The sequence below is a fragment of the Chelonia mydas genome, chromosome 3 (assembly GCF_015237465.2).
Source record: "Chelonia mydas isolate rCheMyd1 chromosome 3, rCheMyd1.pri.v2, whole genome shotgun sequence".
NCBI classification, from domain to species: Eukaryota; Metazoa; Chordata; order Testudines; family Cheloniidae; genus Chelonia; species Chelonia mydas.
Genome location: NC_057851.1, coordinates 155,438,397 through 155,461,568, shown reverse-complemented (window position 1 = coordinate 155,461,568; position 23,172 = coordinate 155,438,397). Strand labels below are relative to the sequence as shown.

General features: G+C 41.8%; 2 protein-coding genes across 7 annotated transcripts in view; one reads left to right on the top strand and one right to left on the bottom strand.

Moving 5' to 3' along the window:
* The window catches only part of MIA3 (MIA SH3 domain ER export factor 3), a 36,995-nt gene extending 21,546 nt beyond the window's left edge, over window positions 1–15,449 (top strand). For 2 of the 5 annotated variants that reach the window (XM_043543604.1, XM_027832625.3), the window contains exons 9-29: window positions 956–1,044; window positions 1,287–1,364; window positions 1,455–1,565; window positions 2,956–3,027; window positions 4,138–4,242; window positions 5,337–5,459; window positions 5,572–5,689; window positions 5,981–6,036; window positions 6,128–6,218; window positions 6,327–6,465; window positions 9,112–9,213; window positions 9,296–9,356; window positions 9,499–9,534; window positions 9,734–9,801; window positions 10,104–10,201; window positions 10,338–10,469; window positions 11,645–11,713; window positions 11,852–11,928; window positions 12,077–12,148; window positions 12,840–12,987; window positions 13,631–15,449. In XM_043543604.1, coding sequence (XP_043399539.1) covers window positions 956–1,044; window positions 1,287–1,364; window positions 1,455–1,565; window positions 2,956–3,027; window positions 4,138–4,242; window positions 5,337–5,459; window positions 5,572–5,689; window positions 5,981–6,036; window positions 6,128–6,218; window positions 6,327–6,465; window positions 9,112–9,213; window positions 9,296–9,356; window positions 9,499–9,534; window positions 9,734–9,801; window positions 10,104–10,201; window positions 10,338–10,469; window positions 11,645–11,713; window positions 11,852–11,928; window positions 12,077–12,148; window positions 12,840–12,987; window positions 13,631–13,959 — 2,174 coding nt within the window. In that variant the 3' untranslated portion in view covers window positions 13,960–15,449. The remainder of the gene's footprint in view (window positions 1–955; window positions 1,045–1,286; window positions 1,365–1,454; window positions 1,566–2,955; window positions 3,028–4,137; window positions 4,243–5,336; window positions 5,460–5,571; window positions 5,690–5,980; window positions 6,037–6,127; window positions 6,219–6,326; window positions 6,466–9,111; window positions 9,214–9,295; window positions 9,357–9,498; window positions 9,535–9,733; window positions 9,802–10,103; window positions 10,202–10,337; window positions 10,470–11,644; window positions 11,714–11,851; window positions 11,929–12,076; window positions 12,149–12,839; window positions 12,988–13,630) is intronic. The other 3 variants (XR_006289803.1, XR_006289804.1, XM_027832626.3) reach the window with 3 other exon arrangements.
* A 588-nt stretch (window positions 15,450–16,037) lies between these two features.
* The window catches only part of AIDA (axin interactor, dorsalization associated), a 51,145-nt gene continuing 44,010 nt past the window's right edge, over window positions 16,038–23,172 (bottom strand). For both annotated transcript variants that reach the window (XM_037895674.2, XM_037895673.2), the window contains 3 exons: window positions 20,837–20,959; window positions 20,171–20,288; window positions 16,038–18,770 (listed from right to left, as the gene is read on the bottom strand). In XM_037895674.2, coding sequence (XP_037751602.1) covers window positions 18,674–18,770; window positions 20,171–20,288; window positions 20,837–20,959 — 338 coding nt within the window. In that variant the 3' untranslated portion in view covers window positions 16,038–18,673. The remainder of the gene's footprint in view (window positions 18,771–20,170; window positions 20,289–20,836; window positions 20,960–23,172) is intronic.

The following is a 23,172-nucleotide window of genomic DNA, read 5'->3' as shown; positions in this document are numbered from 1 at the left end:
TTTATGGGTTACTGGAGCAATAACTGGTGCCCCACGCCATGGATGGGGAGGATGCATAACTTCCTTGCAGATATTGTCACTGAGGAAGCTGGAGGTTTTGGAAATGGGAGAATTGGCGCTTATGACACCTGGGGAGATGTGGGAAGCAATTTGGGACTTGGATAAGCATACTAGCTGGATGTTTCTGCAAAAAAAATTAACATCAAAATAATATTGACACTTAACACTGAAACCTAAAGATGACAATTTTAGCAAGCTGTTTAGATGGAGGAACAAGTTCGCACCTCTCCAGGCTATTGCTTCATCAGAGAAATACTCCCTATGAGGACTCTACTGGTGAGCGGTGCTCCATCAAGCTCATCAGCACCGCTCACCAGTTTAGGATCTGTTCATGTTCTCAGTGTTTCCTTCACAGCCATGAGAAGTAGAAACCTTGGCCTAGATTCTCTGCTATATAGATTTTAGTTTTGGTGCAGTACAGAGAGCCAGCCATCAGGGAGCCATTTACCGTTCCCTGCGTCTCGGGGCAGATCTGTGCCGCCACCTCAACCTCCACGTGAGTTGGAGCTGTCTGAGGTTGCAGTGGTTCCCAAGGAAACATGCGCTGTCTGGGCATAACCAGAATGCATCCTACTCTGACCATGCTTCCTGTGCTCTGTGAGGAAGGATGCACAGGAGCTAGGTACATCAGCTCTGCACCAGCTGAAGTTTCTCCATGGCAGGGGAATACTTAAACTTTCATTTACATAAAGGGTTGGAAAGCAACTGGACATAGAGTTAAGTTCTATAGCACAGTTGTGCAGGAAGGAGTGAGTGCCATGGAACTGTGGAATGCACAAGGCCCTGCTTTGTGATATAGTCCTCTCTTGAAAAAAAGTCCACAAAGTGGTGACAGCAGCTTTGTTTTCTCTCAGGACGTGGAGTACAATTATTAGTTTTATCCTTTTTCCGTTAGTGACTGAAAAGCAACTTGCTGAAAAGATTAAAAATCTCCTACAAGAAAAAACAGAAATCTTAGAGAAGATGTCAGAATATGATCAAAAGGTATTGCTCTATTTGCCTACTTCATGCCTCTTAATTGTCTGTCGTTGGCTTACTGTACAGTGAATAAACAGCTAATGTCCTAGCATCATTTCTGTAACCTACATGGCATATTGTCTTCTGTCACGTTTCTCTGTTTGGCATCTGGGACACAGTTTGTAAATAACATGCACAAAACTTTTATTGTATTACTATTTTTTGTTTGTACCGCCTGTGGTGTTATCGTATTGTTTCTGTGCACCTAGATTAAGGAAGCCAAGGAATCTGTGAAGGTGGCCCAGAAACAGAACACTAGTCTCTCAAATGAAGCTGCAGGACTTAAGGTAAGGAGCAGCTCATACGTTCTATGATGTGCATGAAAATACAGAACTAAATACTGTGCTTTAGTTGGTTGGGAATTGTTTCTGTTACAGGATGTTATCAAGGGGCTTGAAGAAACAAACCATCTCCTAGATGACAGATTGAGAAACCTGCAAACAATGCTAGAAACAGAGAGACAGCAGAATGTGAAGAAAGAGGACAAAGTAAGATATCCGTAAGGGCCAGTGGTGCCCTAAAGGGGTTTATGTCAGGAGTCACTGTGCCTGAATTATTGAGGTGAGGAGGGCTGGGTGAACGAGTTCAGAAAAAGAACTGAAGTAAACCTTCTCCCAAAACTCAAAGTAGAGTTTTGGCTGACTTTTTATTCACATGATTCTGCACTTCTTTGTCTCAACCAAAAGCAGAAACACTGAAATCCACGGAGAAAGATTGCTTTCTGGGATTTCCTGGCGATAACTGGTTTCAGACTATGTTCCAATAGTTGTCCTAACCGATCTTCTGAAATTTTACCATCTCCCTAGGAACCTCAATTTTGTTACGAGGATGAAGTTTTCTGAGATTTCCCTTGCCCTTATCCAAGTCTTTTCATGTTGATCCTCCTAACACAAAGGATATGTCTACACTGCAACTGGGAGCATGTCTCCATGCCTGGGGAGAAAGATGTGCCCTAGCGCTGGCCAAGCACAGCGCTTCTCAGACTGTGGGTTGGGATCCCAAAGTGGGATGTGACTCCATTTTAATGGGGTTGCCAGGGCTGGCATTAGACTTCCTGAGGCCCGGGGCTGAAGCTGAGGCCCTTGGGCTTCAGTCCTGGGCGGCGGTCTCAGGCTTAGCTTTTGCCCTCTACCCACCTTTCTCCCCTCCACCCTCGTCTGGGGTGGTGGGGCTTGGGCAGGCTCAGGCTTCAGTCCCGCCCCGCCCTCCCCCCCCCCCCCCCCCCCCCCCCGGGTCGTGTAGTAATTTTTGTTGTCAGAAGGGGGTTGCAGTGCAATGAATTTTGAGAACCCCTGAACTAGCATATTCAAAGCAGCAGCCTGGCTGTTGCAGCATGAGCAGCAGCATAAGCTACTCACCTGAATATGGACCCTAGAAGCAGGGTGGGCATGTACTCAGGCAGCTAGCCTGTTTCTCAATATCCGCATCGCTATTTTTAGCATGCTAGCTTGACCAGAGCTCGTGTGTGTCCTGGGAGGCATGCTCCTAGCTGCAATGTAGACGTACCCAACGATGGCTAAACTCAGATTCCACTGAGTTCCGGTGGTGGTCTTTCATTTGGTCAAAAGTTGTTGCTAGGTGGCAGCAGCAAACTGCACCTTTCACTTCAGGCTGGAGAAACTGATCCTGAAACACGGTTAGCTTAGAAAGCAAGGGTCGTAGCTTGGTCCCAAACTGATCCTTTTCTTTTCATTCCCCTGCCCCTAATGTGGCAACGTGTTGTGCTCCAATTAGTCTGAGGGCTGGCTCCGAAACTCTAGTTTGGTTGGAGTTTCGGGTATGTTCAAATAGCTCGAAAATATATTATTTAATAGTAACTGAAATTAAATTTCAATTGTGAAGCTAAAATGAAATCACCTTTAATTCTTTCTTATGCAGATATTTGAAATGCAGACGGCTTTGGAGAAACTCCAAGAAGTTATCATGCTGCATTCTGTAGAGCTTTCAGAGGTAAAGCACTTTCTAGATCTTCCTTCAGAGTCACTCTCAGAAGCTGGTTTTTGTACCAGCTATCTTCAGGTATTAAGATTGTGACCTTAAGCACTCATGTATTCACACCTTACCTAAGTTCCCTCTAAGCTGCGCAGCTGCCTAATAAGCACCGCACAGGCCCTCAGGGCCATGGCAGGGAGCAATGCCCTCCCCAAGCCCTGGATCTGCTGCGGCTGGGGGACAGGCGCCCCGACCCAGCCCAGCCCTGGGCCTGCTGTGGTTGGGGAAGAGGCGCCCCCTCCCCTGGACCTGACCCAGCCCAACCTGGACCTGCCAGGGCTGGGGGACAGGTGCCCCGACCCAGCCCAGCCTGGACCTGCCTGATCTTAGGCAAAGATTGTACCTTGCTAGATTAAGCTTTAGACTTTTAGGTGCACGTGTTCACTTTTGTTTTACTTGTAACCCTTTCTAACTTTATTCTTTTACATGGATTCACTTAATCTATGTTCTAATGTTGTTAAATGTGTTTTATTCTTACTATAAACCAACTCAGTGCTGTGTTTAAATGGAAGGATGTATTTATCCCAGTTAAGCTTGATGTGCTTTGTGTCTTTAGAGGAACAAACAAACCTTTATTATTTCTCTGAACTATCCAGGAAGTGACGGGACATTACAGAGCATATGGTTTTGGGAAAATTCGGGATGTTGAGTGTGTTGGTGTCACCTTGCTGGTTAGTTTAAAAAAGAAAGAAAGAAAAAGAGAGAAAAGGCTGATGGAAGCCAGAGTGGGACTGTAGACAGGCTGATGGGGTCAGAGCTGCTGAACCAGGGCTGTCTACCACAGAGACACTTGAGGGTGTGACCTGAATACTTGTAGTTTGGTTGTAAGCATCCCAGGTTGGGAACTACAACAGCAAAGCATTGTGAGGCACCCAGGGTTGCAGGGCAAGCAGTGACACAACTCCTCACCAGTCTAAATTGCACCCCCAGACTGTCACAAATGTCTGATAGCAAATCTTAACCTACCAGGTTGGGGATGGGGGAGGGGCTTGCTTTTAACCTTTTTTTTTTTTCCTATTTTATAATCCGTAATTTACAATTCTTAAATGACATGTTGAAATTTTGTAGGTTCAGATAGTCCTCAATGAAGCTAAACTAAGTGAAGAAAAGGTGAAGTCTGAGCTTCGTCATGTACAGGAAGAGAATGCTAGACTCAAAAAGAGAAAGGAGCAAGTAAGCATTTCAGGCTCACTAGCCCTTTGATGCTACCTGCATTTCTTCCTTGAATTCTGTAATATTTTACACTGTGCACTAGGTCTGTTGGAAAACTGAGCATTTTGTTTTAAAAAAAAAAAAAAGTCCCACAACTATTTCTTGTTGTCAAATACTAGAATAAATAAACCTATGGGATTTGTAAGGAGGTTTCCACAGCACATGCAAACCTTAAACTGTTGCTTTTCAAGTATTTATACACTGATACACCAAGCCTTTCTGCACTTTGTGGTCTTAGCACATTCCTTCCTATCATCCTAATACTAGTATCTTATGTTGATTGGATCATCTTGGTATGAGCCAGAGGTATGAAAATACTCAAGCCCACTATTTCAGAGTTAGCCCTGATTGACAGCTGTCTTCCAAAGCTTTACAGGCAGGTTGATTCCCATTTGTATGTTGTGAAAGCTTCACCAGTTCCAGTGAGCCAGCTGCTAACCCTTCTATGAAATTGTTGCACTGTTGATGTGATGGCCAGTGTCTGTTCAGAAGCAATATTTCAGACACTAATGTTACCACTTACGGACAGAGCCGATTGAAGCCCTTGTGAAGAATTGCTACTCTTGCTATGTATTGGAATGCAAGAGGCCATTCTGAAGCTATGTCTTTTCCTTGGTCCTGAAACGTGACCCATCTTGTACAGTGACCCATCTTTGTAACAAAAGCTACCTCTTGTGTTGTGTGTCTTTCTTCTGCCCCTCTTTAGATTGATTACTATATTAGGGGTGTGGCTGGGATGCTGGTAACCTTCAGGTAATTTCTACTATTTAGGAAAAAATGAGCCCTTTGACTCTAGTGTAGAATATTAGATGCGTGAAGAGAACTAAAATTCATAGAACTATGTAACAATACAAGTTGCAGAAAATTTTCTAGCACCTAGATTTTCAAGTAGTCCGGGGATTATCTATCCTCTCATGTTAAATGTCAGGTTAATTTAAGCATACGCTCTCCATAGTCACTGGTGATCAGTTACCATTTCAAAGTTGGCAATACACTCTGCATACATAGTACTAAAAAATAAAGCCAAAAATCATGTTGACTTTTTGCTTTTTTAGCTGCTACAAGAAGCAGAAGGCTGGAGTGAGAGACACACTGAGCTCAGTGAACAGATCAAACAGTATCAGAAGTCTCAGAAGGACATAGAAGAAGCACTCGCCTACAAGGAAAATGAAATCGAAGTATGTTCTTGCTAAAGAGCAACCATCTTAAATATTCCATATGTTAAATGGCTGAACTACTCTGCAAAAGTAGAGTGACTTCTATGTATTGTTCCTTTGATTTCTTCATTAGGTTTTGACTAACTGCATTATGCAGCTAAAGCAAACTGATCCAGATTCTGAGGGCAAGAAGGATGGAGAAGGAAATGGATGGGACACGGGGGATGATCTGGCCAATGGAGAACTGCCAGGTATAGAGATCTTAAATAACAGCTGGCTTGTGCATGAGGTAATTAAACATATATAGATGATGAGGTGCAGAACTCAGGCTCTTAGGATAAGTAAAATGTCTTTAAGGACTAATAAATTTGTCCCGAATGATGGTCCTGGAACAGTGATATGAGAGATTTAAAGTCTTGACTCTGTTCTTGTTTCCGCATTAAAATATTTGTCAGATAATTTTTTAAAAACTCTGTATTTTCTAAACAATATTAGAGAGAAGAGAATACAAAGCAAGGAAAACAATTACTTTTCTCTTCTAGATAACCAGAGTGAGAAGATGAAGAATCAGATTAAGCAGATGATGGATGTCTCAAGGGTATACCCCATTATGTTGTTTAACAAATAGTTCCCACATAACTTTTAATTCTGTCTAGGTTTATAAAATACTGTTGTTTCCCTCTTTACAGGTAAAAACAACATTATCTATAGTTGAAGAAGATAGAGATCTTTTGCAGTCCAAACTGAGAGATGAAATAGCAGCAAGGCATGAGCTAGAAGGTAGGCTCAGCAGAAGAGCCACTTAGTGTGAAATACTCTGTCTGTGATTTATAAATTGCTTGGTAGCAGTTCCTATCACTGCCTTATGTGCCTCTTTGTCTCCTGCAGAGCAAATAAAAAAGCTGGAACACGATTCCTGTTCAATACAGACAGCCAAAGCTAGATTTGAAAATGAATGTAAAACTCTGCAACAGAAGGTGGAGATTCTCAATGAGCTCTATCAGCAGAAGGAGATGGCGCTTCAGAAGTAAGCTTTCTACCTTTAGGAAAGGAAACAGTAGTTACTCTTTCCCATTCTGCCTATATAAGATGCACCATCTAACTGTTTCTTCTCTGTCCTATCCTCACTTCGAGGTGTTTGGTTAAAATTTTATATACAAAACTCTCATGGAGCGTTGATAGCCACTGCTTTGATAAGGTTGAAGCTAGCTTCTGGTTGTAAGCCCAGTATATGATCACAGCTTCCCCAGAAACTTGACTTTCTTGAAATTTTCATATATCTGCTCCTAGAGCAGAAGCTTTCGGGGGGAAGTTTTGCTGAAAACTTTTGATTTATCTAATCTCTTAACAGTTTGTCGTACAAACTCAGTAAGAACGCCATCACAAATAAAGAGACGTTCCTTTTTAGTATCTTGCAGAGAGAATAGTAAATACATTTCTGTTCAGTAATCGGGATCAGTTTCCAATAATTTTTCAGCATTGCATTTTGTCTCTTGCATCTATTTTTTGCATTTCTAGGGGGAAAGTTAAGATGGGTAGGCAATGTCTGGTGGAGTGAGTGGTGAAGGGTTAGGCCAGGTCTACACTATAAACGTACATCGGTATTACTGCGTCACCGAGGGATGTGAAAAATCCACACCCTTGAGCAAGGCAGTTATTCCAACCTAACATCTGGAAGTCACCATTGACATAGCTTCCACTTCTTGCAGAGATGGATTAACTACGCCAAAAGGAGAAGCTCTCCTGTCAGTGTAGTAGCGTCTTCGCTGAAGTGTTACAGTGTAGATATGCTCTTACGCAGCACTGGGAAGTTAGTTAAATCCCTTTACTGCTCATTCCCTATTTGTTAATGTTCGAAATTTTTTAAAGTTGTAGAAAGGTTGTTGAAGTACAAACCTGCTTCTTTGGCAGGGGGACATGAGCTGGACTCTGAGCCACACTTTCAGCTAAAGGGCAAATGTGACTAAGAATAACACGGTTCTGGAAGAGACAAGTGTTTAAAACTATTGTTTATGTGGAAGAAAATCAATGAGGGATGGAAACTTAAGGTACTATAAGGCCATCACAAACAGGACATAGCACCAAAGAAATTGCGTTACCTGATTGGACCAGGGTCCGTCTACTCCAGAGTCCTGTAACTGTCAATGGCCAACATCAGTTCTTTCAGAGGAGGGTGTAGGAAACCCTATAGGAGGCAATTATGGGACAACTTGCCCTCGGGGAAAGTTTTCTTCTAGACTCCAGTAGTTCAATGTTGGCTCGTGCCCTGAAGCATGAGGATTCAGATCCTTTTCAAAACTGATTTTTTAAAATGAATTTACTGTTAAATCTGGATAATCCTCTCATCCATCTAATACTTTCTCTTTGAATGAAACACTTCCAGTGGACAATTCTCATCTTCTGGGAAGTCTTTCCAAATATAGCTAATAAGTAAGGCAAAGATTTTATCGTGGTTTTTAGTAAAAGTCACAACAGATCACAGGTAATAACCAAACAATAACCTGTGGGGGCTGTGGGTGGCATCCCTGCTGGGGAATGTGGGAGGGGCCCACTGCCTGCAGCAGCTGGGAGTTGCGGGGAGGCGGGGCCGGGGGGGGGGGCGGGTCCTGCTGGCTGACAGCTCCAGTCCCACTGCCCCGGGGCTGAAGTGAAAATGTCACAGAGGTCTCTGGAAGTGACGGATTCTGTGATTTCCATGACCTCTGTGATTACATCTTAGCCTCACTAATAAGGAAATCACCCACCCAAAAGCAGCTGCTAGTAGTTATTAGGTTTAGAGTTACTACCAGTTTCTTCTTTGCAATCAGTCTGAAGTATCCAAGTTACAGGCAACTCTAAAAGTAACTCTCTCAAAAAAGGAGTCAGAAAGAAGGCAAGTGGGAACTAAACACAGGGTGAACTAGGGGCGCTGGTAACTGGTCACATAATAGTAGTAATTGGCAGGGATACTGTTTACCAGAGGCTTCAGTTCCCTTAAATAACCGTTGTAGAAAGAGGATGTTTTCTCTCTGCTCTGTTCCCAGACCCCCAGAATTCCTGTTTACTTGTACTTACACACACTATTGTACTTCTTGAGCCATTTGGATGTCAAGTGTAGAATCTGTCCATCTCTTTATCAGTGTCTGTCTCTAGAGCTGAATTAACATCTGTCATCTGCACAGCTCTAGATAGGGAAAACTCTTCCAGAAACAGAGAAATTGGGAGTTGTGGAGCTGAGCTGCCTACTAGTAACAGACCTCTGAGGCTCTCACACTCCTGGTCAGCTCTGCACCTGAGATTTTGGGTTCTCAGGATATAGATTTGGTTTGCTTGTCTGGCTCAGAAGGCTGTGAATATTCGGGGTCGGGAGCATTTTTCTCCTCTTTTGTACTCATGTTTCTCTAGTGCAGCGGTGGGCAACGGTCAGGGTAATCCGCTGGCAGGTTGCCAGACAGTTTGTTTACATTTTGCATGGCTGCCCACAGCTCCCAGGCAGCTGTGCAAATGTAAACAAACTGTCTCGTGGCCCACCAGCAGATTACCCTGATGGGCCACAGGTTGCCCACCACTGCTCTAGTGTCTCCTTTCTTCTTGTAGGTAGAAGGCATGAGATACAGCCAACTGGGTTTCTAGTTTTCGTCTCTAAGATCTTAGATGTGTAGTATAGTGAAGTAACTTTCTCTCTTCCATCCAGGAAGCTGACCCAGGAGGAGTACGAGCGTCAAGAGAAGGAGCAGAAATTGTCTGCTGCAGATGAAAAAGCAGTGTTGGCTGTTGAGGAAGTGAAAGTTTACAAGTAAAGTTCAGATACTGGAGGTTCACAGTTTTCTAACTTTGGATATTGGGGAGAATTTGTTTTAACCTTTCATATTTTACAGGCAAAGAATTCTGGAAATGGAGGAAGAACTGAAAAAAACAGAGAGATCTTATAAAAACCAGGTAAAAGACATTCCTGCTCATTGGTCATAGTTGGCTTGGTTTATCTTATTATATATTCTGATATATGGGGAGGAGTGTGGGATAGAGTAAATATTGGATAAACCAAGCTAAAACCACTTTTTTCCTTTTTCTTAAATCGAAGATTGCTGGTCATGAGAAGAAGGCCCATGACAATTGGGTAAGAGTGTGTTCCTTTTTCTGACCCTTGTACTACAGTTCCTAAATAGTCTGCAATGTTAGATTTATTGACTTTACATTTAGCTTCCTGAGTGGAGCAGTTCGTGCAGTTAGGAAAACAGATTGAAACTTTGGTTTATTTTTTTGGTCCCAAGTGCATTCGGTTTCTACTGTACCTGTTTTGCTCTTTCCCTGAACAGCTCATTGCCCGTTCTGCAGAGAGAGCTTTGGCTGAAGAAAAGAGAGAAGCTGCCAACCTGAGGCAAAAGTAAGCATGTGACAAGCTATTTGTGGAGTTTAGTCAGTGTGCTCAGCACTATTTGGGCACAAACTAAAGGAAGTCGCAGTCCTGTCCCAAGTAGTTTACACTTTCTCGATTAAACAAGCAGGTCAGCCATACAATTCATTTGAGTAGTGGTGCACCTTTTTAAAATTTGCTTGACTGTTAAATATATCTTCATGCTGAAAGACATTAGTAAGCTTTTACAATACAGGTGGCCTGAATAGTATATTGTAACAGACAAAGTATACTCAACGTAATTATTTTTTAACTTGTGCTTATTTTTTTAGATTAATAGAAGTGAACCAAAAAATTGCAATGCTTCAAAGACCATTAGTTGTAAAACCAACTGCAGGCAGACCTGACCGTCAAGTCCCAGTACGGAGAGGTAAATACTGATCTTCCCTCCCTCACCTGCACCATTCCTCTAAAGATTGTGAAGTCCTGGGTGTATTTGCTCTAAATATTTATAGAGTGAAATAACTGTGCTGGACTAATGAAGTATTGTTGCACCCTTTACACAGGTCCACTGAGCCGTGATGGCTCTTTTGGGCCATCACCTGTGAGTGGAGGAGGTCCTTCCCCACCACTGATGATGGAAGCTCCTGGTCAGCCCCTCTCTGCCACAAGAAGGGAAGGTTCAAGAAGTGAATTTGGTAAGGAGTGAAACTTCTCCTGCAGCCATAGACATTTATGGGAGGAAGCCCTGAACACACAAATTCTGAGGTCTAATCTCAGTTCCCACTATGGCCTTGAACAAGTCAATTGACTTCTGTGCCCGTTTATCCTTATTTGAGAGAGGTGTTGAGAATGTATTATTGTTTGTGGAGCCTTTTGGGGAAATACGCAAATGCGAAATACTGCCTTTTACTAGTGCTTATTGTCCCTAGATAGTGTTACCAGTGAACTGCAAGAGAGAACTTGAGTAAAGCTGGCATATACCCTGAAGGTCCTCACTTTAACCACATTGAGAGGGGCAGTCAGCACAAAAAGGCATTGCGTGACTCACGTTCTTGAAATTATTTTTTTTGTCTTGTGAAATTCTCTGGATAGGGTGAACCATATCTGTGGTGTTGCAGAACAATGCATTCTAGTTTGCCAGGGACAGCCCAGAAAGTCCCAGAGAACTCATTCAGCACAAGTTTGGGTTCATGTTAATTTTCATTTTAGCTTTGAAGCTTATTGTTTAACGTATGGGTTAGTCCAAATGCAAATTTGTTAAAAAGAAACTGCAGTCTGAAAGTCCCAGTATTACTGAGATCAAGGGTGGGGGGCCTGGTAGCAGCATTTGACTTTATTTTTAATCAGCTTGGTTTCAGCTAAGGATTCCATCAGTTATGCTTATACATAGATGTATTTACACCTCTGAGTTTTTCACATGCAACACAATGGTTGGAGAGACTGCATCTGTCCACATTAGATTAAGTAATGAGCTTACCGTCACTGTAAGGGTTCACTTGTTTAAAAAAATAAATCCATTTCTTACTCAAGTAATCCAAAAGGCTACACCTTGTGAAAATTCTTAGAAATCTATGCTGTTTTATGTCTGGAGGTGCTAAAGTGTCAACCCCTTGCCTAACTAAGGATTTCTTGCACTTGCACTGCTGGCTCGTAGGAGGATAGTGCTGGGAAGTGATCTCCATCAAAGGGTTCAAAAGGAAACTGCTCCCAAAATTTAATTTTCTCTCTCTACCCCTAGTGGTGCCACTGAACCTGTACGCAATGAGTGACGTGTAGGTGCCAGTGTACAGAAGATATGGATTTGCTATAAAAGTAGGTAACTGAATTAACAAGTCTGGATCTGAGCTCTGTGTTTTATATTTCTTTTAAGGTGCGGTGGTGGATGGCCCTTCAGCTCCAAGGAGGCCACCTGAGCTGTCTGGAAGATCATCTGTCCCAGGTGAGTTACATGAGCTGCAGCCTCCAAGCCTTTCAGTTAGCTAGCTAGCTGTTTATTGACTGGAAATGTGTATTTGAAGGCCTGGGTTCCTCTTCCAAAGCAGAGTAAAGTCATATGAAATTTCTGCTTTTCTTACAGATCTCGGCCCTGCTGTAGCAGCCCTGGTCAATAGTGGGCCAAGAACCTCCTCACCTTCCACATCCATGGATGGAGTGGTAAGCTGAAAACTTTTCCTCTGCCAAGGGAACACTTTAGGCAGCATTTCTTGTGACCCACTGTACCTGCTGCTTCTCTTCTTTAATTGTGTATCATGTTCTATCTTGTCTGTATCCTCTGTACGTCATTTACTGCCAAAAACAAAAGCAAAACCCTCCCAAAGAGTCTGAAGCCCCCTGTGTATCTACTGTTCTGCCTTCATCTTCGGAAGCAGCAGCAGTGAGTATTTGGCAGCTGGATATGGTGCTGGTGCACTCCTTGCTTTGATGGAGAGAAATAAAGGGCATGGTGTTTTAAATTGCTGAATAGCTAAATGCTCTGCAAAACTAACCATGGGTGCTCTGTTTTTAAAGGTTTCTTTACTCCTGTTGATGGCTCTGTTACAGTTTTATGTCTGATTTTTATTGCAATATGACAAAAACTCTATTGCTTTTGTCAAGGACTGCATGCAAACATTTCTTTGGGAAGAACTTGTAAGAGTAATCCAATGAAATGTGATATTTGTGGTACCTAAATATTTGTAGTACAGCAGATTTCAACCCGTACTACAGGAAGAAAGGTGATATTTTGTTTTAGTTTTTGACATCCAGCAATATTGTATGGGCCTACTGGCATCTGTGAGGTGGGGTTAGTCTTGACTGTGGTGTACTATAGGAGCAGTCATCCCAAAGGTACGTTTAATGTGAATGCATTTGAGTGGCCTAAACCAGATTCTTCCAAAGGCAGCAAACTCCATGCTCTGCAAAGGGCTGGGGGAGGTTTGACAACTTGTTGCTCTTTGGCTGTTTGCCCTTACTTGTGTTTAGTTACCTTTTGGCACTCAGGTTAAGTTCTGGTGTTTTAGCATCAGTATATTTGGTTATTGTCACAAATCATATTTATTAAAGTTTCAAACCAACATCTTGAACAGGTGAACCTAGGTCCTAAAGGTCCATCTTTTCCTGGGACACCCATAATGACCTCTCCAGTGACTGGACCACCACCTCCAGTTCGATTTGGAGCACTGCCACCTCCGCTGCGTGGGCACTATGGGTCTCGGCCCCTTCCTCTACCCTTAGGTATGATTACCTTATGCTTGAGTTTAACTTAACTTATTTTTTTCAGCCATGCCTCTTCTTATTTCCAGTAGCTCCTCCATATCCTATTGCAACAGTGAAAGTCCCTCCTTAGGGGGGAGGGTCCCAGAGCCCAGCCCTGAATCTCTACACTTGAATTTTGCAGCCCAAGCCTGTCCTGGGTGTGTGTTTGCTGTGTAGACCTACCCTGTGAGTTCCTGTAGCACTTTGCTGAGCATGATTCATCAAGCTTCCAAAGGAGCCACATTCAAAGCATCTATATATAAATATATATATATTTGATTTAATTGGGGATTGGTCCTGCTTTGAGCAGGGGGTTGGACTAGATGACCTCCTGAGGTCCCTTCCAACCCTGATATTCTATTATATCTGTTTGTTTATTGTACAGTAATAGTGTGAAAAAGGAAATGCAAGCTGCCAAAAAATCCCCCCAGGCATTTGTGGCCTTAAATGTTTGTTTGCAGTTTCTATTGGCACTTATCTTTCTTTAGCTAAAATGCTTTGGGCCAGGATGGGAACAGGCTGACATGGGGAAACTTCCGTATCATTTCCATTAAATGAGTGTAGTCACTACTTCAACGTAGTCACCACTTCCATCATCACTCACTTTCCCCTTTCCTTTCAGTTTGTGGTCCTCCACCACCACCTCCAGCTGCAAGAGACTATTTACCTGGCCCACCATTAGGAATGAGAGACCTGTCTCCTGGCCCGTTACCACCTCCTGATTCAAGAGGATATGTACGTTTCCCTCCTCCTTTTCGACCTGGAGGCCCTCTTGGCCCACGAGATTATCCTCCTGGTCCACCGCTACTCCCACAAGGCTTAAGGGACTATCCTCCTCCAAATAGAGACTTGCCTCCACCAGGACCTAGAGACTACCCACCAGCCCCTCCTTGTCCACCATCACCAGCAGGTCCCAGGGACAACACACATCCTCCAGAACGAAAACCATAACTTCAACAGTTGGATGGCAGCTCTGTGGAATGGATTCTAGCACATTTCATGCAGTTATGACTTTAAATGCCTTCAAAAGACGACTCTTTTAATTTTATTCTTAAATTTGGTTTCAGTATATTTAGTTTTTGCAGAATTACTTTTCCCTCAAATTTCCCTAGTCATGTGCATTTGAGATCACTTTAAAGAAAAGTCACCCTCTGGGGATGCAAAAATCATATGCTATGATGGACTTGAAGCCTGCTTCTTATAGCTGTGGTCCACCTGCAGCTCTTTAAATGTGCAATACAAAAGTACCTGTGTGGTTGGTTTTAATTAATGTAGCCTATGTAACCAGTTATTGAATGACTTAAAATTTCATGAAAAATGTAATCAGAACATTTCCTGTGGAAATATTTTTGTAAGTAAAATGCTACCCAACTTGTCTTCTCCCTCACATTAACCTGCAGTTACTGTAGACCAATGGTTTACAGAAAGACTCTAAAAATATTTACCTTTTTAAGATGTCTGGTCAGAAAGATTAAACATGAGCTACCCTGTACTCAAAGGAAAATTCTAATAAAGAGCAAAATAAATTTGCTAGATCTTTGAGCATGCAAGTGAATCTGTCCTGGAAGCCACTTGTGAGAAGTTAACAGTAACCTTGTGTAAGACTTGAGCCACTCATGCAAGCAGTTGCACAGCTCTTTTAAATTCAAGATCAGGCTCTAGCAAACCCCTGATTGAAATTTAAGTCACTTTGGTTTTATGGAACTAATCAGACCTACATCACTTGTGCCCATGTACACAGCTTTGAACTGACATATATGGCAGTGAAAGCCAGGCTAGCCTGTGACCCATTTGCTTAACTGCAGTACAGAAAAGTTTAGGGTCCAATGCTGTTTAAAAAAATTCATCTTCCCCAAAGCACAACTCCGTGTATCAAAGTTTTGTGCATAGTTGGGCTTTTCAAAAATAGAGGCTAGAACTTCAGTTAATGGGCTGAATTCAGATTATAAATAGTAAATAAAGTGCCCTTTACAAAGCACCTACATTGATCCTGTGTAATCATGGAGTTTAGCAAATTGTTTAAACAAATGGAACTATACTTTACAAAATCAAACTTCAGGGAAGGTAGATTTATATTTTAAGCTTACAGGATTTCCCCTTATCAAATGGTTTGGGAGAGAAAAAAATGTTTCCTGTAAGGCTGAAGTGGTGCTAGTCTAGAAGCACCAGTAGCCTCTACTGGGCTTCAGGTGAGGTGGTTAAATAGCTACAAGGCAAGACCGGATCTCACTTGAGCTATTCCCTCATACTCTTAAAATAGAGGTGTGGCTAGTAGAAACTCAGAGTTACAAACTGACCAGTCAACCCCACACTCATTTAGAACCAGAAGTAAACAATCAGGCATCAACAGAGACAAAAGTACTGTACTGTGTTAAACTACTAAAAAAATAAAGCAGCATTTTTCTTCTGTATAGTAAAGTTTCAAAGCTGTATTAAGTCAATGTTCTGTTGTGAACTTTGTTCAGAGTTACAACCAACCTCCATTCCTGAAGTATTCATAATGCTGAGCTTCTACTGTACTGGGAAGCTAGATCCATTCCAGGGAGAAAACTGAAACCCTCTGCCATACAAAGCTTTGAATAGTTTCTCTTTTGAGGAGAGGGATAGCAAAAAAATCTAGTGCAGGGCTAATTTCAGGAACTACATCTTTACTTGCAGATACGAGCAGCCATTAATTTGACTTGTAACTGTAGGTAGGTTATTCAAATACCCTAACAAGAAATGACCTTTTAGCTAAACAAGCTCTGACAGATATAGCAGAAGTGTAGATCACCCCTGTACATAGCAATACAAGCAGCACCCTGTGTTTCACTTTTGGGAAAGTCTTTCAGGGATCACTACATCATGAAGGATGGAAAAAATGGAGAGAGAAGGGACTTTAAAAAACATTGTACAAACATTCATCTACAATTAGTTAAATACAAAGCTCTACTTGTATATTAAACAAGGTTTCAAACGGTACTGCACATGACATTCCATACAATTGCAGTTCATAGGGACTTCAAGGGTGATAGTTTAGAACAAGTGGATCTGTTTCACATGAAAACATGTTTAATTTGTAGGCACTAGTGTACAAATTGGCTCATTAACCATTCACCAGTAGACATGTAACTGGTTAACTACACATCTATAACATATGCATTTTAAGGACACCCATCTTTGAAAATCAAATCCCTCAAGTTGAAGTTTAACCTATTATATTCCCCCCAAAGCAAGTTTATTCCATTTCATTTAACCCCCCTAAATTAAAATCTTAAATAGTTCTTAACTTTGAAAGGATCATCCCCAGCAGTCAGTATAACATACAGAGGGTGTGAGTACATCTTATCAGAGACAGGACTAGACTCAGTTTCAGTACTTTTTACCTTTTCCCCATTACTGACTGACAACAGCAGCACAGTTTATATGGAGATGTATTTGAGTACTTCATGTGTAGACAAGTACATAGCCACAAAGTATTTGTTTAGTATGACAGATGTAGACATCAGAAAAAATGGAAGCCTCTTGGACTTTTAGAAGGCTACATGAGGCCTAGAACCTTATTCAGCAAAGCACTGGTGCATGCAGTGAGACCCACTGACCTTAACTTTAAGCATGTGAATAACTGCAATTAAGCAAGTGCTTTGGATGATCAGGGTCATACACTACACCTTTTGCATTGGTGAAAGATTGTGGTTTTGCACCTATAAGATACAGTCAGTTTATTTAATGAATGTTTCCTTCCTTTGTACAACACCAGCAGACACAATGGAGGAACACTATGTCAGATTATATTTACATTTATTTTAACAAAACTAATCAAGATATTTAGTGTTTGTTTCAGGCATGGCATTCTGTTGTAAAAGGTTATAATGTAATTGGGTCCCTTTAAGAACTGTTAACAGGAAAATACACAGTTCTTCAGCCATTAGCCAAATAATTGCTCACAGAGGTGAACTCATCCACAATTAAGCCAGAGGAGAGGAAAGAAGGGGAGAACACAAGATTAAATTCAGCTTCTAACTTCCAAAAGGCCTTATTTGATCCCCGTTACAGTTCAGTTCGATCACTGTACTAGAGACAGAAGGGAACACCCCTGACATACTCCATAAACAGACTGCCATGAAAAGTGAAAAAATCCTTTTCCCTCACTTCTTTAAACAGTGTTCTGGAGTGAGTTAGTATTACATGGTGCAGAAAGAAAGGCGTTAATGGTACATTTACATCCAAGCAATTAGAAAAAGCTAACATTTGACACTGCATTCTCCTGGAGCTGGTCCTTTGTTAGCATAGCAGAGTGTATGTAGGCACTATTTAAGATACACATGAAGCACATCAGACCTTGAAGAACTGTATTAAATATTCCACTCATTGAATATATGAAAAGTTTGAATGGGTTCTACTTCGGTCCCTTTATTAAGTCAAAAGGTGGATGCAAATATTCATGTTATAATAAGCCAATGCCCTGCAGCTTATTACACACTATGCATCTCAATAATATAGAAAATAAATGATAATCCTATCTACCTACATAAAAACCAGGTTATTTTAGACTAAGTTTCCAGACTTGCATATGAATAGAGGTATGCAAAGATCCACAATCAGGTTTTATGAAAACAGTTTCTCATGGGAAGGCATGTCTGTCTTCAGTCAACAGCTTGAGATAGCCAGAGCACTTCTGAGCTGTTCATGTTTTTGGTGGGGGCTTTATGCTCAGTAGTAAGGGCCCGATCCTACCACCTGTGAAATCAATGGTAAAACTCCCACCAACAGCAAAGGGAGTAGGATGGGCCCCCAAAGCTCTCCTACACACTGGCTGGGAAAGTGGATAGGAAATACGAAGTATAGAAAAGAGAAGTTTGTTCCCTTAAATAAGTATTCATGATTTTTAAGGGATTCCAACACTTGTAATAATAGACAAGTTCTACCTGAAATCACATGATACACTGGATGCTGCAAGTCTGGGAACTATCTGAATGGGATTGAGATCAACAGTTGACAATTTGGTTGTCTCATCAGCACCTTCCCTTTTATCCTCAAAACACTCCTCCCTCCTTTCCTCTGCCACTTAGCCAGCTAAGACGAAAGAGCAGGCTGACAAGATGTTCTTGAGCAGCATTTCAACTTTGGATTGAATCTCTCTCTCTAACCACCATCCCTTGATTGCTTCTTAAACCACTCACAGACACTTTCTTTCTACAAAATCCCTTTTCTATCACCTTCCCAACGAGACAGAGTGAAGGACTCTAAAACCTGAAGGACTGCAATAGCAAGCATAGCAAGAGTACACAAGCTAGCAAACTTGCCACGACATTTTGCGGTATCAGGCATGGTGAATGGGGCACTTCCCATCCTCTAGCAAGGTTTTTGAAGGAAGGGTAAAAACAGAGGTAAGTTACAAAATTGAAATTTTACAAACAGCTCAATTCTGAAGAGAAAGTGTCACAAAATACTTCAGTACACTTGTGATAAAACTGGTATCCAAAAGGTACTGGAAGAAACTTGCACCTGAATGGTAGGCTTAACCTCTGACCCTGTGGTATTGCTGTGCAGTGTGTGATGGTCTCATCTGACCTACTGGCATGAGTACAGCTGTTTTCCTGCCTGTTGAAGGATGGGGGTGCTACACATGCAGCTACCGTGATTTGTGACAAGTGGTTTAGTTCACAGAAGTCTCACAAAAGGGTCATTCCTTGTGCAACGTTTGATGGAGGTGAAGATAAAGTGGTTTCTTGGTCAACAATTGCAGTTTCTTCCTTTTAAAGTCAGTGGGTTTTTTGTATCTGTAACCACAAGAAATAAAATTGAAGGCGAATGCTAATGATGACTAAATGCATCTGAATAAACCCAGGCACAAATGCCCATGTTCCAACAGTACCCAGACCCCCACTGACACTATTTGGGAAAGTGCTTCAGGTATGAATTTAGGATTCATACAAGGGAACATAATGAAAAGTAGGTTAAACTGAGTTTCTTCGTTTTCTTTTCTTTGGATTAATATTTTAGAACAAGGCATGGCAAGTTAAACTTTCAAACACATACAAGCCTGAGTAGAAGAGAATTCAGTTGCAAGCTATTCAGGTTACCTTGCTTTGCCTCACACACACATGCAACCTGTTACTGCAGGTTTAATTCTATTAGAAAAACTATCTAGTAATTCTGACATTTAGATTTGTTTAAAAAAAACAAAAACAAAAACAACAGATCTTACAAAATTGCTACTATCAGGAGCCTTTTTCATTAGATGTTTCCCCCTAAAGTTACTTCTGATTAAAACACTTCCCCATGTGACACAGTAGTTGAGACCATCAAAGTAGGACCTTCTCCATCCCCCCTCTTCCCTAAGTGCATGACTGCTCTTAACAGAATTACTTTGACCTGCATGCCTTTCTGGGACTGGCCCTTTAAATTTGGGAGAGTCAAATAGCTGCAGTCCTAAAATGGCCATTTTGCAACTGACACCTCACAACTCCCAGCCCTTCTCTTCCAGCTGATAAATAGCGATAAGAAAGAAAATAAAGTTAAGGAGATGAGGCAAATTGTCATACCCCTCAATGTTTGCAACTCATATTACAGCACTACAATAGTGGCACCAGGAGAGTCAGAAATCAATACAGATTAACCAAAAAAACCAACCAGCCAGTTTATTTTCATTTTCCAATCAGGAGACAGTACAAGTAGTGAGTCTATAACTTCGAAGGGGTTTTAACATTTTCAGTTTTAATATTCAAATTTATTGTAGTAGGTCATTTGTTTTTGAAAGCTATTTTTGACCTGATCGCGTCCCTTGGGTGTGTGGCAAGCCACAGGGATTTCATTCCAAAAGAAGGCCTGCGTGGTAACCAGGAAGATGTTTGTTATTTTAGGAGCAGATCTGATTACTTTAGTTAAGGATCAAAACATATATAACCTGACACCTTTATGCTGGTGTGTTCAAAGTTCCTACCAAACCAAATGCTGGGGTTTGTAATTGTATTTTCAGGATCATAGGAATAAAGGAGCAAGAAAACCAGGAGGAGATAAAGTGGTAAGTTTGACAGTAAACAGTTTCCTATATCTAATATAGCAAAGCATCAGCAGACAATACCAAGCTCTAGATTAGTTCCTTTGTATCATGTCACCGGAATCTACCATGTAAATTTATATATCATCTATATATGAGATTGTATGCTAGGTCACTTACAGTTCTATAACAATTGTCCCAGGTTTAATTTCATCCATCTCCATGAAAGCAAAGCACTTGGTGCTGGTAAATCTCTTCTTGGGCTTATAGTGTTTGAATTCAAAGAAAATAGCTGCACCTAAAGGTGGAAAAAGTTAGAGAAAAACTAGTCAAATGTTGCCTATAACAGATTCCTTGGCATGAAAACATGACTGTCATCGTAACCTGTTCTACATATATCAGAGACAATTGCTTCTATTATTTCTCTAGATCTCCTGAATCGATGAGAAAATTCACGTTTCTTGAAATGTCAGAATTACTCCCCTGAGTACCCCCATTCTGTTACTCATGAATGGCAGAACCACAGCTAGACAGCGTGACTGGTCCAAACAAGTGTAACAGAGTGTACTACTTGAAAGCAAAATATGCCAAGCCACTACTCTAGGACTTGCACTGAGCTATAGCAGTGATCACACAAGAAGTTGCTACTGCACTGTAGATTCACACCCTGGCTTGCCATGCAGTAACTTGCCATGTAGACAACCCCTGGGTCTTGAGCCCCATGAATCTTCGTGGCAATAGTCTTGACATTGCTCCTTCTCTGGCTGCTCCTCCAAGTAGAAGCAGTGTTAAGACTACGGCCCTGAAGATTCATGGACCCCATTTCAGAAGTCTAAAATTACCCACCTTTTGTTAGTTTTTCAACATGTTTCTGGATCTCAATGTCCACATTAAAATGAACATAGGTGTCCTCTTTCCTTGAAGCCACCGGAGTATCCTGCACAGGGGTCAGGTCTACCCCATTCACATCTGGAGGAAATAAAAAATTTGCCCCTTTTAAAGTCAAACCTCTTTTAAAAAAAACTTGTCATTTTATCATTAGCATACATGCACTTTCCATCCTAGTATTAACAAATCTTATCCATAATCCATATTTATTACATCCTATCATCAGTTCATTGGGTTCAAATTCCAAAACCAGCACTTTATCTAGAATCTGCATCCTCTCTCTTCTGCTTCAAAAAGAGCCCCCTGAAATCAGAGTCACTATTCTGTCACCTTCCTTTTTGCGACAGGTCAGAACTAGTCAATTTTATTTTCAAAAAGGGCAATTTTTATGCTTGCCAGTGAAGTATCAAATTCCCTTTTGAGGAAAGTTTTCACATAGAGCTTAAAGGTCTATTCTGAGAAAAGTCTATGAAAAAATACAGTTGTAACCCATTACCTCTAACTGTCCAGATGCAGATATACCTGCTTTCCTGGCTAGAAACAGTACTCACTACTTTTCACTCCTATCGGCACTCTAGAGCCGGCACAGGTATCGGGGAGGGAACTGGATTCCGTTATGCGAGCACAGATTAACAATTGTGTTGCTCCAGCATAAGCCAGAACAAGCAAGACTGCTGCTTGTTCTACTTACGGTTGTTTGACTGTTACTTTGTCCCTTCCCACTTCCGCCCTCCTCCCCCCACCTGTTTGTTTCATCCATCTGTTGTGCCTAAGCATATGGTAAGGTCGTGAGCTCTTTGGGGCAGAGGCTGTCTTTTTTATTGTGTGGGCACGTGTGTGGTGGTGCCTCGCACCTGAGCCCTGATGAAGGCATCCAGGGGCTGCTGAAATACATTAACAATTAGTCAGTGGCAGAACTCTTATGGTGGAAGAGTTAACCACCAACTTTCAGATTCCAGACAGATTTTAAGGGTATGGAGTCAGAGACAATGAACACGGTCTCACAATGCCTTTTTTAAAAAAAAATTAAACCAACAGTCACTTTTCTGAGTAGACTCACTTTAAAAACTGGGGAGGGGAATTAAAGTACACCCCTTCTCATTTCAAATAGGTGGTACAGTCTCCCACTGGGGAGCTAAGAGATTGATAGGTAAGTGGAAAGCAGAGTCAGACGATCATACAATTTGATAGCATAGCATTGCTTGGTAATTTCTGCTTCTCAGAAAAATACCACATGTTCTGTAGGTCAGGACTGAGGGGCAGGGTTATATGAGGAAAGCTTGCACAGCACTTGTACACGCTACCCTGCCTCCTGCCTGCAGCTACTAGCATTTGTGGTTTTACAATATATAATTAGCAAAGGGGAAATTTAACACATTTCGAACAACAGAACAACGTGGCAGTTTATAAGATATTTGCTTTTGAACTCTGAAATTTCATTACCCAATATTAGGATGGTGTTAAAAATTGGTACTTTACTATTAGCCAAAAGTGAAATGCATTCCTTCATGCTTGATTTGACCTAGATCGGATGTTGGACTCCAACAATAACTGTAACCCCTGGTCCCACAAATCTAGATCTCTAAGCCAGCTGGGGGGGGCAAAAGAACAGAACAACAAATTACTGACAAGGAATACTTGGGAGGGATGCGAGGAATGACGTGTAATTAAAGAGTCTAAAAATAATGCTGAAGAACCACAGCAACATTATTAAAAATAAACCTTTTGCGTCTTCAGCGTCTCACTGGGAGAAATGCTGGGTGAATGTGCGTCAGGAGAGAGCAGGATTCAGGCTCCACAGTTTTCCATCAGACAGAAGAGGCTTCAGACTGAGGGCTTCTCTATCCAAACAATTAGTTTGCTGCATGCGGGGGTGTGAATCTGCTCCACACTAACTGACATGGACCTAGTGTCCATGTGCACCCCGCTGACATGCACGAGCAGTTCGTTAATGCACTTTGGTCTAGTACTCTCTTTGAGGCAAGGCTAGATCAAAATACTCTTAATGAACTCTTAATACAAGTCAGCAGGGTCCACACACACAAGCACAGCGAGTGCAGCAGGCTTGTGAGGGTAGATTCACACCCCAGCTTGCCACAAACTAAGTGTTCATGTAGACAAGCTCAGAGACACAGGGTACATCTAACACTGCACTTAAAAACCCGTGGCTTGCCATGCCAGCTGACTCGGACTCAGGCTAAGGGGCTGTTTAATTGTGGTGTAGTCATTCAAGCTCAGGCTGGAACCCAAGCTCTGGGACCCTCCTACCTTGCAGGGTCCTAGAGCCTGGACCT